At 36.6% G+C, this 17,597-nt stretch overlaps 1 protein-coding gene across 1 annotated transcript in view; it reads right to left on the bottom strand.

The window, feature by feature from the left end:
- CNTNAP4 (contactin associated protein family member 4) overlaps positions 1-17,597 on the bottom strand; it is a 241,907-nt gene that overhangs the window by 15,047 nt on the left and 209,263 nt on the right. The window contains exons 18-21 of the mRNA XM_072818909.1: positions 7,728-7,967; positions 5,461-5,685; positions 3,905-4,038; positions 3,103-3,190 (exon numbers count right to left, since the gene is read on the bottom strand). Coding sequence (XP_072675010.1) covers positions 3,103-3,190; positions 3,905-4,038; positions 5,461-5,685; positions 7,728-7,967 — 687 coding nt within the window. The remainder of the gene's footprint in view (positions 1-3,102; positions 3,191-3,904; positions 4,039-5,460; positions 5,686-7,727; positions 7,968-17,597) is intronic.

The raw sequence follows: 17,597 nt of genomic DNA, 5'->3' as shown, positions 1-17,597 counted from the left end.
GAGCAGATTTAATGTAGTTGAAGTTGATCGTAGGAGGATCTGAACTAAGCTGCCTGGTGAAAACCTTGATCTTCCCACCACAGTTCCCAACTGCTAGTGATTATTATTGTAGAAGTTACTGAGTCCTTAAATATTTTAAGTGTAATAGGGAGTTAGAGATGGTTTCCGTGTTGTCATAATACAGTTTTATATTATTTCTAAAATTTACCTTCCTTTTGAGTATCTGCTAGTAATGTTTGTTCATAGTGACAATAATCCAAAATTATCTCACAGTTCTTCCTAAATTTAAAATATGAGTAATGGAGAAAGTTGAAAGAGGGAAAATATGTCCTTTCTGGGTTTCCATCTAAAGTGGCAGTGAAGGGTCATATCTTCTGTCCTTGGTTGAAAAGGCAGACAAATTACAACTCCCCCAAAAAAAGACTGATGAATGTTTATATTCTGTTCTCTTAAAAGAAATATTCAGAAATTATAAAATGATACAAATATTTTAACTCATTTTTTGGAGGGTAATTGGGAACTATTTTATCTTAAAGCAACCTAGGATACATTATACTCAACTGGATACACAAGAACATTTTGTATAACCATTATGTGTATATGCCCAATAACCATGAGCTCTTTGAGGGCAGGTGTAATGTCCACCTTGCTGAATGGCATTCTCTGTATACACGGCAGTTGATCACAGAGTATGTGCTAGATGAATCTGAGCCACACAGGCTTCCAAATAGGAAAAACATATTGGTAAGCATTGGGCCCGAGAATGTGCTTTGCAGACCTCCAACTAGAGGAGAGTAATCAAACAAGAGCCTCAGCTTCCAGACTCTGAAATCTATCTTTATACTTGGGCCAAGACCATGCTTCATGTGGGTGGTTCCCAGTGGTGGCTGATCATAGCAGAGGTTCCTAAGGGGTTCCTCATTCTGGGGAAACAGGAGATTCTTCTGATGGCTAGTTGGCTCAAGGGTTCCCCAAAGACTGCTCAACCCCTCTGAGATTGCACAGATTTCCAGGATACTTTTAACTTTTCCTCTCTCTCTCCTTCATTTGGAGGCAGAGTTGCATGGCCATCTGATGGCTCTGCCAGTCTTGGCCTGCTCTGTCTCCACTTTCTTTTTTACAAGTGTTCCCTGAATAAAATCTTCACATGGTTAATTTTGTCTTAGCAACTGCTTCTTGGAGGACCCAGTCTAACATAATAAACTCCAAGACTGAACACTCTCTGGAAAATTAATAGCTCCATTTTAGCATCTATTTTATTATAAATTAATATGCTATATTAAAATATAATAATATACTACATATATTTTATTGTAAATTCATATACCACACCAAATTTGACCATAAATTATTACTTTCCTTTGAATTACAAATGACTTGAATAGACAATTAGCCCTTGGTCAAGATCAACACCTTAGGTACATGCCATATAAATTCTTATCTATACTTTTAGAAGAATGAGTTGATTCAGACTATAAAATTCATTGTTGAATCTGGACTTTAATCTTACTTCTCAGTATGAGTGATATGCATTTTAATAATATGTTATTCTTGAATAAAAACATTAACATCTTTAATTCCCTACTTATCTCTCGACTCATTTACAAAAAGGGAAATATTTATATAATGAATCTTATTATTCCTCTGTTTAATTAATGCAATCCTCCTAATAGAATGCAGATAAGTTTCCCAATTGTTTTATAATACATTTAACATATTTCTACTCACAAAAAGTATTTTCATCAGTAACTGTGGCATTAAATTTGAAGATTTTATTTCTTCAGAAATATGATTGTATTAACATTATGCATGACTGTTAAAATTTTCTATCTTATGTTTTACATTTTTATGTAATGCCTTGTCTCAGACCCTGCTAGACTGAGGAACTCTTGAGATCAGGATTTGTTATATTTACTTGATTTTTTTTATTACTATAGTTGAATTTACATAATTTACACAATGAAACTCACTTTGAATTTTTCAGTTAAGTTTCCAAATATCTAAGAAGTACTTTGCACGTGTCCACTCTAGCATACTGAGAGAACATTGCAATTTGTATTTCCCGTTTGTTTGGAGAATGATTGCACACAATTTTGGTGCTCATCACAGTCCTAAAAAGCCTATAAATATTTATAAATTTAACTATTAACCTTCTCAAGGGCCAGTATTTTGATCATTCACCCGTGGTTTTAATCAAACATTCTCAGGATTCTGAGATTATGTACAGGGAATGTAAGGAATGATTAGTCAAGGTACAAATAGCTTAGCTAAAGAGTTCAAAAAATAAAACATTCCATTTACTATTTGGGGCAAAATATTCCAGGTTATTGTCAAGTATCAAACAAGAAATGAAAATCAGACTGCAAGAGGTCCCCCACCCCCACCAAATAATGTGAAATTATAATTTACTTATAACTAAAAAGAAAACCCTTTCAAAACGTACTGTCCCTCTTTCCATTTAGTCTTTGTTGGCAAGTATTAAAAAATGTATATATATACATTTTGATGTTAAAATGGTAAGAGTATGTTTCTACTTCAGTGCTAATATCAGAAGTAATTGGTGGATATAAATAATAATCACATTTAAATAAACACTGGGTTCCAGGAAGAGCGGCAAGTCACTATCACATTTCAACAAGGTAAACAGGATCCAAGCCAGAACCTAAAGCAGATTCATGAACTTGAAGAAAAGCAATGGCACCCCCCTCCCTTCTCTCTTAGGCCTGGGCCTAGTTTGATCATTAGATGACAACCTGTGCATTTGGCAGCTGAGTGATACATAGTCTGTTATTTTTACCTTTATTGTTTGATCTTTTGGAAGTGTGAGAACAATATCATGTTTCATTATGCAGAGACCACAGAAGCATTACTATCAAGGGACCATGCTTGCTCAGCAGGAAGTCCCTGCACATGGTTACATAAACCTCCGAGAAGGTACAGTTTCTGCCTGGATCATCACTCATTTTGTAATTAAAATAAAACAGGAGATTTCTTTTGGCATGATGAATTTGTGTGTGGCCTATGTGTACATGTGTATATTTGGAATAGGACTCTTCTGATCTTTATGCGTCATGATTAGGGGAAGGTCGTGCCTTTACTTACCTAAAATCCTGCCCAGTACAAGAGACCTGATGGCACTGAATTCTGTACCTGATGACAGGTGGACTTGTCTCTTTGCATTCTCGTCAATCTATAGAATTGTTACATGAGATTAAACAGCCAGATGGGATGCCATTTTGTTGGGAAGAGAACAGAAAGCAAAGGAAGACAAAAGAAAATGATAAAATAGGCAATTAATTAGTATGTCCCCAAAGAGTTAGAAAAACAAATCTAAAAAAGTCATTTACAAGGATGGAAACTTATTGTACCCTCAGATATCAGTGCACCCCAACCTCCTATTCCCTTATATCAGTCTAATTTTCTCACTGTATGAGAAATCCAAAACTTATGGTAAAGCTAAAAAAAAGATACAAGTTATTTTCACCTTGATACTTTTAGCTAGGTTGGTATTTTCTCTTGAGTCATTCAGCTACGAAATTTTCCTCTATGTAGAGGGCCAAAACATTCATGCTTTTCTTCAAAAGCTGGTACAGTGAACAATTCCATTGGTTTCATTAGAGTAGCAATACCCCTACTGAGTGGTACATATGATAAAATAGATGGCTTTCCCTCCCGAATAATGTATAACATTGACATTTTTGGTATCAACTATCAGTAATGTCTTGGACAGAATCTTTATCCTTTCAAAAACTAGACCACATTTGACAGTCTGTCTATGGCGTGGGCAAGAGCAGCACTGGGAGGATGTCTTTAGTCTATTCATTATCGTAATTCTGCTGACAGTCCATGCTGGGAAATCAAAACGGTGACCACTACTACACTTCCATTGAATTTACTGTATTACCTCTACAAAGACCACTCCTTCCTCTCTGTTAATCTCCACGTGGTGAAGCTGCCCATCCGCCATGTTTTTGAAATCAAAGTTAATGACATCAGGTTCTTGGTATCTATTTAGTTTGTACCTGATCTGCAAACTTCCTAAAGTAGGGAAGAGAAGTTATAGTTTTAGTTAAATTGTACTTTAAGAACTACTTACAAAAACTCAGAGTACTCTTTTTTAGCTACTGATTTCTGGTGGAAAATTCACAGTAGCTTATTTGGATGTTTCTTTTCTTTATAATTCCAGAAGTCAGCTTCTATGTCAAATTGCACTACTTTCCAGATCAAGACCAAGCATGTTGCCAAGAAGCAGTCTTTCCTGCAAATATCTAATTTTTCCCCTACAAGTCAAATATGCAGCTAAGTGTAAGCAGGTCTCTACACTAGCCTCTAGCTTAAAAAGATACACCTTAGTATATTATGAAATGCCAAACTATTGTGGAATATTGCATTAACATGTTTCCATAATCTCATCTTTGAAAAAACACACCTGTCACTCCTAAAATGCAATTGATTAATGGAATTTTTATAAGCAAATGCAGTTTTACTAAAGATGAGAAATATTTCCAAGTAGTCATGGTCATAGACTTTGGAATGAAGTTAGGATTAAATGAATGGTTTTTAGCCACACTTACCATGAGAACTAATATTACTCACTTAGCTGCCTGCAAAATGCCAATTAATTTATTTCACAGGGTATCTCCAATTTAACAAAGAAAATATCCTAATGCATAAATAAGCTTCAAGCTCAAAAGGTACACAAATGAAGGTAAATATACTTATTAAACGATATTATTTTTATTTTAGTGTTCAGTGCCCTTGAGCCATATTTATTTTAGCTGAAATGATATATTCAAGTTTATACATTTATTTTCCTTACTCAGATTATTTATCTATAGAATTTTTATCTTTAATCTGAATATAGGGAGGAGAAAAAACATCAGCAAGTGGTTTTCTGTGACAAAGTTTCTGTAGCATACACATATCCTAATCCACACAAGTCATTGCCCTGCACTGATGTGCCAGCATTTCCCATGACTATTGCATTGCTGACCACTAGAAGCAACAGATTTGTGGACCTTTTCTTATATATAATGCTAGGTTGTTAACATCCTCTCAAAATTTCTCTAGTTTTAATTGTAGGAAATATTTATTATATACAAATAGTCGTCTTATTTCAAAATGAACCACAAAATTGATACTGATATGACATGGAATATCATAAAGAGCTTCAAGTAATATTAAAATATGATAAATATTTTATAGAAATAAAAAATTAACATTGAGTGTGTGAAATCATCAAAATTATAACAAGCTAAAGCTATTTTAATAATTTTAAGTAATCCTTTCAGATTAAATTTCTAGGATAGTATTGAAAAACAAAGCTCAATACAAAAAAAAACAGGCACACTTCTCTTCTTGTTTGTAGTTTGAAAGGCAAGAACATGAGAATGATCCATATTATTACTAATCTAATGTTCTAATTCAATTTTCTCTCACTCTCATCTAAAAAGCACTCACCATTTTTGGCAATGATAACTGAAAGGTATTCTTTATAAAAGGAGCTCACATAAAGCAGTAAGCTTGGTGCTCGTGTTGTTCGAAAGCTAAATTTGATCATTTCTCTGCTCAGCTTCATATCACCATGAAATGAAGCAGCGTGGGAGCTGGAATTTTTACTTAAGGAATAATTTTCTTGAAAATTGTAAATCAGAGATGAGCCAGATCCAAAATATGCAGAAATCTCTGAAATGATACACACATTTTATGTTAAAAAAATTAAATACAAAGATCTTGTTTCAGTTATATTATTTAATTATTAATAACAAATTGTATAGATATAACAAAGAGCCCCAAACCAGAATTAAATAACAGAAAATTAATAGAGCTTTTATGACGGTCCTTGAAATGGCTTTATGTTAGAATTACACATAATTAACTTACTAGCTAACCTTACAATTGAAAGCATAATGCCGTCCTCTCTAACTTCAGACATAAACCAGTTTTTGGCTTTTATCTCCCTTATCATCCATTTTTTAATTTAAATTTTTAGTCCCATCTATTATTTTGTACCTAGAATACACTTGTTTTCCTGTAATAGGAAGGAAGGACGTTTGAAGAGTCATCTTACCTTCCAGGATCAAGGGCAGAAACGTTCCTTTTTGCCCAAACACTTTCCCCCTATTTATTGTGCCCTACAAAAAGAAGCTAAATCCAGCCTTATTATAAAAGAGGGCAGTGGGCATTGTGTAGCAGTGGATCCACATAAGGAACTATCCAGCCTCTCTTAGTTTTACAAAAGTGTAGTACTTTGCTTATATGAGATTAATATCCCAAATTTACACACACATGCATATGCATGCACACACACCCCACATGTTTGTGTGTATGTATATATATATATATATATATATATATATATATATATGAACATGAGGAGGGTATTATAGGGATAATTAGAGCTGGATCCTTGAACTCTGCTTCTCTCCATTACTATAAAGGACCAGTTGTGAAACATGAGTTGTAAATGATGTTCACAGGGTAACACAGAAACATCCCCATTCCCTCGGTATTTGAAGAATGTTTTTGTGTGTTTGTTTTATGATTTTTATTATCTATAATACACTTTTTATATGCAATATGATACTTAGCCACAGAGTAGCATTCTTGATTGCACTTAGCAAGCTGAACTAGAAATCATTTAGATTCAGAAAGTGAAGACAATTTCTTGGGAAGAAGTGGTCTTTGTTCTAACTTTATGTAGAACCCATGACCCTGAGATCAAGACCTGAGCCGAGATCAAGAGTCAGACACTAAAACCATTGAGCCCCCCAGATGCCCGTTAACTTTATGTAAACAGCCTCCTAGAATGATTGCAGCAATGTGTAAGTTATTATCACAGGTTGACTTGAAATTATAAGTTAGTTCCAGTAAAAAGTAGATGACTTTTCCCCCACTTTTCATGAAATAATCCCACACGATTTCTTTGCAAAGCAGGAGTTGCTTCAATTTGGAGGCAATTTTTGTGAGCCTCCTACAGGAAAAGGTTCAGTAGCCCAGACACACTCAAATAAAGCAACTGAATTAAACATGATGGCAGTTTTCTAGGAGTAACTATGAAAGCATAACAAATGTTTGTGTATTCAGAGAAGTCCGTCCAGAACACTTAATACTGCACTCAGTTCTTTCTTTCTTCCATGACATAGGTCTGTGAACAAGACAAACTGACAAATATTTCACTATTTTACTTCACAGATATTGGCCACATCATAGAGCAAAATGCCTGAGTATCTCTATTTTGTTACACGTGCATATTTAGTGAAAAAGTTATTTTTATTCTTGGAAAAAATATTTGTTTGGCAAAAAACAAAAAAACCCCACTTCCTCAATCTCCTTTCACAGTTGACTTTCTTCATCAAAAATAACAATAATGCCTTTAGTGATTTTAAAATAGAGAACCACCTTGTGGGACAGGTTGTTGATAGCCTTATCATTTAAGAGCATCAACATTAGACGGAAAAAAGGCATAATGAGTGGCCAACACCTTAAGACATCTAGAGCAAACTTTACAGGATTTATTATTAATAGATACTATTTTTTAAAGACTTGAGGCAAATAGCAATGAAATGAAATGGGGTTAGCATGAAACAAGAAATTTGCAAAAAAAAAAAAAAAAATCAGAAATGGAAGCATTTTTTGTCTCAAATTAGCCACCCAGAAAATGACTGGAGGATGTTTTCTTCATATTGGATGAGTTTTCCTGTTAGGACACCCCAAGCCATACTTACCCTTCGAACAGAATGGCCCTGTATATGCAGAGAAGGTGCAGTCACAAGAGAAGCCACTGAGCTTTTCTCTGCATTTCCCTCCATTTTGACACAATTTTCCATAGCTGCTGCAGTGGCCTCTGCAACCCGGCTCCACTCCGGGCGTCACCTTAGCTCTTTCTTCCAGGTCCAGGGACATTCCGTTCAACTGCAGAGATCGAATGCAGCCCAGAAAGCCCCTCTGTCTGGTGGCCGTTCCACCTAGAAGGGAAATACTACAAATGGAAACATGTTCCTAGGTGTTTTATTCAGGATTTAAAGATCAAACAAAGCGGAGGCCTCACAGAACGGCCAAAGTTGGCCTTACTGGGAATGGCCAAAACTGGATGTGTCAATAGAATGTGGGGAGCGCAATTTGTGACAGAACATTGAAAAGATCTAAGAAGATAAAACATGAATTCTGTTTTTTCCAAAGGTTGAATTTGTTTCATACTGGTTTTCTAAAAAGGATTTATTAAAATGTAAGTCAGAGAGGTTTTCTTTTCTGAGTTTTTTTCAAAGAACAAAATAAGGCTCTTAGGTTCATGCAAAGTAACAGTGAGATGGATTGACAGTCTTAAGTAGAAGCTTTTTTTTTTTCTTCAATTTTAAACCAACATATATTTGGGGTGAGTGTGGCTCCATTTCTCATATTGAAACCTGGTCCTGATGCTGGTATGATTTTAATTTATTGAGAATTATGAAAGACACCTTAAGTTCTTCTAACGACTGTGCACTGATGTGGTCTTTGGTTATTATTCTTCCATCAAAAACATGGTACTGGGCAGCCCGGATGGCTCAGTGGTTTAGCACCTGCCTTAAGCCCAGGGCGTGATCCTGGAGACCCGGGATCGAGTCCCACGTCGGGCTCCCTGCATGGAACCTGCTTCTCCCTCTGCTTGTGTCTCTGCCTCAATCTCTCTCTCTCTCTCTCTCTCTCTCTCTCTCTCTGTGTCTCTCATGAATAAATAAATAAAATCTTTAAAAAAATGGTAACTAAGATTATTCACTTTTGTCTGGCATATTTCCCAGAGAATTTTTTCTAAATACTGGTCTAGTGTGGATTGACCTAAGCTTGGAAAGATTCTCAATAAACTGGGGGAAAGGGGTTTGTCGGAGAGACAGTGATATAGCATTTATGGAATAATACATGACAGTATGTCTTATCAAGTCACCCCTGAGGAGGTTTCCACTGTCTGAGTGGAATCTGATCCTGCTATGTAAGGTATAGAGGCTCTTAAACTTTAAGGAATGTGTCACACGGAAGCCTTCTTAAAAATACAGCCTCACTCCAAGAAATACTGATTCTGTGGGCCAGAAACAGGGGCTATGAATCGAAACAATCAACAGACCTCCCAAGTGGATCTTATTCAGGTGGTCAGTCGACCCCACATTTTATAAGCAATGTCCTAGTAAGAATGTAAGCTCGAAAAGGGCCTTCACCCGATGTCCAGGAACACCATAAATTGAAGGTGTTCCTTCAATTTCTACTCAGAACTTGAAGTGGGAAAATAGTATTCTAAATAGTCTGGATGATTCTACCCAGGTGCATTAGAGGGTCACGGGTCCTCGAAAAAGGAGCTCTGCCACTGAACAGATGATGCTGCCTCACCATCAGGATCTGAGACCTGCTCTGTACAAACCGTCTCTTCCTAGGACGCGCTTCCTCCCTCCTCTACCACTTTACTTAGCTAGCTCTCATCTAGCCTTCATTAATAAACATCTCCTTATCCTCAGAGATTAAACAGGTTTTTATTTTAACTTTCAAAACCAAGAGTTGGCCAGAAAGACCCTAAAAATAGGCCTTTGTCACCATCTAGCAGGTTTTACATTTTACCAACAGACTTTGTATATTACGAGAGTCCCGCCATTAGATACACTTTGGTAAGGGCTGCTTCAATCACACTGTACCCTAGCACAAAAAACTGTGCCCAACACATAATAGCTGTGCAGTAGCTATTTATAATCATACTAATTAATCAGCAATTGACATTAATAACTGATTATTAACAATCAGTTAATGCACTGGCTCATTAAACTGGATGATGCCATAGGAGTGGGAGCTTGATGCTTCAGAGAGAGGAACACTATTGGCCACACAGGGTAGTTTGGGTCCTCAAGCCTGAGAATGAGGAAAAAACCCAAGGAATGTTTCTGAATAGATCAATCCTATATTTTTGGATAACAAAAATACCACGAAGGGAAAACTAAAAGAATTCTTAAGAATTTTGGACTCATGACTCATGGCACTAATGGTATTTAGAATTCAGATCATAGACATAAGGGTCTCCATTCGAACAACTATACTTAAATTTGTGTATTGAAATTACTTCAGTTGACATAATTAGTGCCTCTTCCGTGAAGCAAATACAGTGAAGTCATATTTTCTATTTATAAATCCAGATGCAGTGTGCTATGGAACCAGATATATTCCAATTCCAGTTTATGTGGGCACGCCAAGGACAAAGGAGTCTAGCTCATCCCGGAGTCTCAGAATAGCTGATAATCTTCTTGTTTCCTTCCTCCTACACTTACTCTGTTTCCTCCCATTTTTGAAGTCTCTCTTCTCCCCTTATTCTTAGGACTCTTCTCCTTTTCCTTCCACATTAAAGCTGCTACTCACCTTAGTTTCAGACCTCCCTATTTATTCTCACACTCTGCTGACTCATCTCAACAGAATGTCGAGAACTCAGAGTTAAGTCTTTGACCAAATTCTCCTAGCATCTTTGCTGGAGTTTTGTCTGCTCGACAAGGAATCCCATAGCTTCTTCCTCAATTTCTTTCAGAAGTGTTCTATAGTTTTTAGGGTATAGATCCTTTATCTCTTTGGTTAGGTTTATTCCTAGGTATCTTATGCTTTTGGGTGCAATTGTAAATGGGATTGACTCCTTAATTTCTCTTTCTTCAGTCTCATTGTTAGTGTATAGAAATGCACAAAGAGATGGAAAAATATTCCATGCTCATGGATTGGCAGAATTAATATTGTGAAAATGTCAATGTGACCCAGGGCAATTTACACGTTTAATGCAATCCCTATCAAAATACCATGGACTTTCTTCAGAGAGTTAGAACAAATTATTTTAAGATTTGTGTGGAATCAGAAAAGATCCCAAATAGCCAGGGGAATTTAAAAAAAGAAAACCATATCTGGGGGCATCACAATGCCAGATTTCAGGTTGTACTACAAAGCTGTGGTCATCAAGACAGTGTGGTACTGGCACAAAAACAGACACATAGATCAATGGAACAGAATAGAGAACCCAGAAGTGGACCCTGAACTTTATGGTCAACTAATATTTGATAAAGGAGGAAAGACTATCCACTGGAAGAAAGACAGTCTCTTCAATAAATGGTGCTGGGAAAATTGGACATCCACATGCAGAAGAATGAAACTAGACCACTCTCTTTCACCAGACACAAAGATAAACTCAAAATGGATGAAAGATCTAAATGTGAGACAAGATTCCATCAAAATCCTAGAGGAGAACACAGGCCACCCTTTTTGAACTCAGCCACAGTAACTTCTTGCAAGATACATCCACGAAGGCAAAAGAAACAAAAGCAAAAATGAACTATTGGGACTTCATCAAGATAAGAAGCTTTTGCACAGCAAAGGATACAGTCAACAAAACTAAAAGACAACCTACAGAATGGGAGAAGATTTTTGCGAATGACGTATCAGATAAAGGGCTAGTATCCAAGATCTATAAAGAACTTCTGAAACCCAACAGCAAAGAAACAAACAATCAAATCATGAAATGGGCAAAAGACATGAACAGAAATCTCACAGAGGAAGACATAGACATGGCCAACACGCACATGAGAAAATGCTCTGCATCACTTGCCATCAGGGAAATACAAATCAAAACCACAATGAGATACCACCTCACACCAGTGAGAATGGGGAAAATTAACAAGGCAGGAAACCACAAATGTTGGAGAGGATGCGGAGAAAAGGGAACCCTCTTACACTGTTGGTGGGAATGTGAACTGGTGCAGCCACTCTGGAAAACTGTGTGGAGGTTCCTCAAAGAGTTAAAAATAGACCTGCCCTACGACCCAGCAATCGCACTGCTGGGGATTTACCCCAAAGATACAGATGCAATGAAACGCCGGGACACCTGCACCCCGATGTTTCTAGCAGCAATGTCCACAATAGGCAAACTGTGGAAGGAGCCTCAGTGTCCATCGAAAGATGAATGGATAAAGAAGATGTGGTCTATGTATACAATGGAATATTACTCAGCTATTAGAAATGACAAATACCCACCATTTGCTTCGATGTGGATGGAACTGGAGGGTATTATGCTGAGTGAGATAAGTCAATCGGAGAAGGACAAACATTATATGTTCTCATTCATTTGGGGAATATAAATAATAGTGAAAGGGAATATGAGGGAAGGGAGAAGAAATGTGTGGGAAATATCAGAAAGGGAGACAGAACATAAAGACTCCTAACTCTGGGAAACGAACTAGGGGTGGTGGAAGGGGAGGAGGGCGGGGGGTGGAGGTGAATGGGTGACGGGCACTGAGGGGGGCACTTGACGGGATGAGCACTGGGTGTTATTCTGATGTTGGTAAATTGAACACCAATAAAAAATAAATTTATAAAAAAAAAAAAAGAATCCCATAGCTTTGCTTATAGCTTTGGCCCGGGAACTCTGGAGGAGGGTTAGGTGCTGGGAAGTCTGGATTATAGGTGGATTCCTGGTGTATTTCCTTTATTTCGTGTTATAGTACTTTAAATCATGATATTTATATAGTTTATAGGACAGAGTAGTGTTAAATCATGGTCTGTTAAGCATTTGACACTCTGAAGCAGCAAGTTTCTCTGATTTAGGAGTTGAACTCCCTCTGCCAGTGACATCATAATAACTAGATAATGTGGGAGTCCAACAGCTAAATACAGTTCCTTTTCATCTGTCCCAGCTTGTTTATTCTTATTCTTATTTGTTTTGTTCTAGACAAGGAGCTAGAGGCATAGAGAATTCCAGGGACAAGCCCACAGGGCACACAGCTGAGGAAATATTAAAATAAACACATTCAGTTGATGCAGAACAGGACAAGAATCTACAGTTGGCCTTTTCTTGCAAGGGAGTCGCTTTCTCTCCACACTAAAATATGGTCAAAAAAGATCATTTTCATTTTCTTCTATTTCTTAGATCATTTTTGGTTTGAAAAACATTCCAGTTCTGCAAGCTCTACTTAGTAGTTCTTCGCTGGGCATGATGGTGTCTGACACAGAGGGTACAGAATTATATGCAACTGAACTTGCCCTCAAAGAGCTCAGGGTCTAATAATGGATTTAGACTGGGAAACACATGATGTTAATGGTAGGAATAGGTACTCAGTGGACAAGAAGGTCAGAGGACGGAGATAATAACAGAAAAAAAAAAACCATCGTCTGTATGAAATACATTTATTTGTAATAGTGAGAGGAAAATCGACACCTAGTCTTGTAAACAGGGCTTCTGTATTGTGTACTTGTGAAGAGTTAATGTTTATCTAATCGAATGGTTTTAAACTATATTTTTAATTATCAGAAAAAAAGGTCTAATTAGACATAAACATACATGGGATACATGTGTTGAGGATTTTTACTTTACCATTAGATTTCAAGTTAAAAATTTCTTACTTTAAGATGAACTATTCTGAAGAACACAGCCAATGTAAATACTATTGAGCTTGAAAGCTTAATTAAAGATTCCAATGACTTTTCAGGGTTAGAGTAGGTCCAATTAAAATGAGCTGCAGTTTGATTAATTGATTCTGGATGTTTCCACTGAGCTATTATGTTTGGAACTGTCTTCCAATTAATTTCCTATCAATTTACCTGCCATGCTATATCAGATATAATGAATTCTGGAACTTCACAAACACTAGGTATCCTGTGAAACTGATACTCAACCTTCCTATGTGAAGGAATAAAACTGAATCTGTCCACTTACGTAACAGTACTGGCATCTGCACCTAATAGGTGTGCTAGGTGATAAACAGAGATCGAGTCCAACCCTTTTATCATGTTCATGATTCTCAGGCAATGAGTCTAAGTGACAGATGCTATTGTCACGAAATACGAGCTGGCTCTTTCCTATGCCAATTTTTTTTTTTTTGAGCAGGAAGAGCTTTAATTTTTTAATGGCAAATTATTTATGTGCTGTGCATGAATCTTACTGAGGATTAATTAGAAACAACTGCATATTTTCCCAGGGGCATAGAAAAAAAAAAAAGAAATCATGATCTCACATTTCCCTTTAAAATTTAAAGTTCTAAAACCTACCTGACAGAGTACAGGGGCTCTCCCTGACTATGGTACTGTGACAGAAAAAGGCAGCTAAGGCCCTGACCACTGATCAACTTGGAACAGAAAAGTGATAACACCTGCAGGGGCTCAGGACCAAGTCAGGGTGTTGAAGGGAAAAACTGGTCTTCTGTATATTATGCATTGGACCTTTAGTCCTGGTTTACCCAGCCATCCTGAGGGAAGACTTAGCCTTGTAGAAATGGTGCATTAATGTACAAAGCTGTGAGACTGGACCTCAGCTATGATTTTGCCATAGAACGTTCCTCACTGAGCATGACCCTAGGAGAGCCAGGAGGAAGAGGACTGTTCTCCCTCTTGTTCAAAGAACTGTTATGGTTGAAATAGGAAGTGAGTGTAGTCAACAGTGTCATAGGACAGAAAAAGCAGACACAGTTCGCTGAACTAAAGTCAGTGGTGAGAATTTGCTCTGGTGGTAGTCACAGTAGAAAAATGTGGGTCTATTTAGTTTTCTCACATTCCAAGGCCACAAACCTCTCTGGTTTGACCTACTAAGGCATATTTTAAAGAAATGAACTGTTGATGGTATAAATCATATTCTCTGCTCTTAAGAGATCCCATGTGAATACTGATTTCAGTCAATGGTCACTAAGATTTGCTCACTAAACATGCAAAAGTACACCAAGTGCTTCTCAAGCTAATTGTGGAACAGACATCTCAAGGAGGAGAGAACACAATTGAAGTAAGTGATATGATTACACGAAAGAGAAATGTGGCTTTCACTGCACTGCACTTTGGTGATGTGGGAACATATTTATTACAAACGAAAAGCAGATTGAAATAAAAATTATTCAAATGTAAAACTTTTTGACATTCTCTTCCCATAACTATTTTTAGCCTATCAAAAGTAAACTAAAAGTAAAAAGACAAAATCTAGAATACATTATAATTAATAACTCCTAGACACTACTATTATGTATATGAAAATACAACCACAGAGAGAGAGAGAAGAAATTTGTAATCAATTTATCTGAAATAAATCCAAAATATATACAGAATTCTTATAAATCTTTTTTTTTTTTTTTAAGTAGATTCCACGCCCAGGGTGGAACCCAATATAGGGCTTGAACTTAACAACCGTAAGATCAAGACCTGGGCTGAGATCAAGAGTTGGACACTTAACCTACTGAGCCATGTAGGGCCCCCCTCCTTTTTTTTTTTTTTTAAGAAAAAAGAAGATAAAACAGCCACATCATTAAGAAGGATATCCAAATGGTCAATAGCTATTTGGCAGTGTCTCTTAATGCTTAACATATGCACATCTTATGACCCAGTAATACCACTGTTAGGTACAGACCCAACAGAAATACAAGCATATGTTCACCAAAAGATCAGTACAAGGATATATCTGTGGTATCCAACTTTCCAAGTATACAAGTGCCCATTCACAGGAAATAAATTCACAGTAAATAATTTGTACTGGTACGCTCAGTTTCCTAAAAGATTCCTGGGTGATACTAATGTGGAGGCAAGGGTGAGAACCAACCTTCAGAGCTCCAATATGCTCAGAGTTCAACATTAACCTTTGTGTATGGCATTTAGAAACTGTTTGCTCCAGAAGCTCAATAAATATTTGTGGATTTGATGCAATTCAAATGCAATGCAAATGACTTTGTCTATGTCAGGAATTCTCACTTCTCCTTCAGGTCCTAGTCACAAAGTACTGAGATGGAGTTTGCCCCATTTAAAAGCCTGTCAGTAAAAGAATTTAGATTGCAAACAAAATTTGCAGAGCTAGTTGAATGAAAATCAATTCAAGGCTAATTTAAGAAGCTTCTAAGAAAAATGCTGAGTTTACAAACCAAAATAGAAAATGACCACTGTCACATTTCAGCTTAAAAAATGATTGATTCTTTTTTCCCCATCATTTCCGTGGTTGGAGAAAGTCTGTGGGGGAAACGCTAACAGCAGTGACTCTTGACAGTGAGTCCTCGTTCTAACAGGGTCAAGGGCATATGTTTAATACACTAATTAACATCATGCCACTAAACTTATTTTTTTAAGTAATAAATAGCACCTTTGAATAGCACTGTTCAACTCAGGTCATAAATCACCCACAAACAAAAAAGAGAAAGTGAAAGAATGTGAAAAGGTCGGGAAAGGCTCTGCACCATAATTAAGAACAAGAATGGAGAAAGATGGGCTAGAATTAGAGGGTGAATCATCATTTTTGTTACAAAAAGCAATGTGATAGTTGGGATATTTGGGGAAGGGGAGAAGATAGTCAATGTGCTGGTGCTCACTGTATTTATCACAGTACATTCATGTTAACTCTTTTCACTTTTTCATACAAGGTTTGAGGTCCATTGTTTTATTACTCCTTCACAGTGCACGGCATCCTATAGTTTAGATTAACTGAAGATAATTGTTCCAATATTTGGAACCATAGCGATTGTTCAAAACCTCTGTTTTATACTTCTTCGGTGTAGACTAACACTAATTCCACCTCTGAAACTCTCATTTCCTTCTTTCTATGTCAGTGGTCATGTATCATTGTTGCCCAGCTGAATCACGTTTTTAATCATGCCTTCTATTTATTTTTACTGATTTTGCTCAGAAGGTAAAGCATCAGTCTTGCATCAGAGATGCACTCTGAGATGTGGACACACTTTATGACTGATTTTTAAGGGAGAGACTGAAGCCAGCAATAGAGAAAACATACTCAATGCTTTCATGTTATCCCATTCTACCCGTCACTTCTGAGAGACCGCCAAAACCCTTAACCTTGAAAAATTGTAATGTCAATAAATATCATCAACAAAGGCCCGGCTGTGGTAGCACAGTGAGATGGAGAATATTACTGAAATCAAAATGAACATGCATTCAAATACCCACAACATTTTACTTGTAGGTAAAAGTGTTAAAGATATATCTCAAACAAACATAGTTCTACATCATAAAAATTTCTTATGTTTCATCTTTGTAGTATTATAAAGTAACTTTATTTGATATTTGAAATATTCCACAATAGTGTTAGTGTTTTCTGCCAAATTTGTTTACAAAGAAGAAGGTACATTTTTGGTAAAAGCCACTAAATGCTGAGATACTAACACAATCTATCTTGGATTAACTAACATTAGCTTAGTCTTACAGTTTTATCCCTTGTTTATAAAGATTGTGTTTCTATGTAACTTAAAAGTACTATCGTCGTCGTTGTCATCATCATCATCATCAATATCATCATCTGGATTTAAACATTTTTTTAGGAGAAAAAGTTATAGTAGACACTTACTCTTTACAGTTACATTTATCTCATTAATACATCCTGATACTCCAAAACAAATGATATCCATTATGCATACTTAAAATACTGATTAGCCATAATTATTTTTAAGATGGATGGGTGAACTACTAATTAAACTCTTGAACTTGTAAGTAAGGGGAATGAAAGTACCCTTTAAAATCTGAACCAGAAGATCAATTCTGTTGAATCAGGGCAGAGACTGCTAGTCATGGCTCTGAGAACAGACTTAGTTCTAGAATATTGGAAAGTATTCATATGCGAGAAACAGTGTCCAAGAGAAGGTCCC

This window comes from Canis lupus, chromosome 3 (assembly GCF_048164855.1).
Source record: "Canis lupus baileyi chromosome 3, mCanLup2.hap1, whole genome shotgun sequence".
Taxonomy (NCBI): domain Eukaryota; kingdom Metazoa; phylum Chordata; class Mammalia; order Carnivora; family Canidae; genus Canis; species Canis lupus.
The sequence above is the reverse complement of the archived record's forward strand: the minus strand, read 5'-3'. Positions and strand labels throughout refer to the sequence as shown.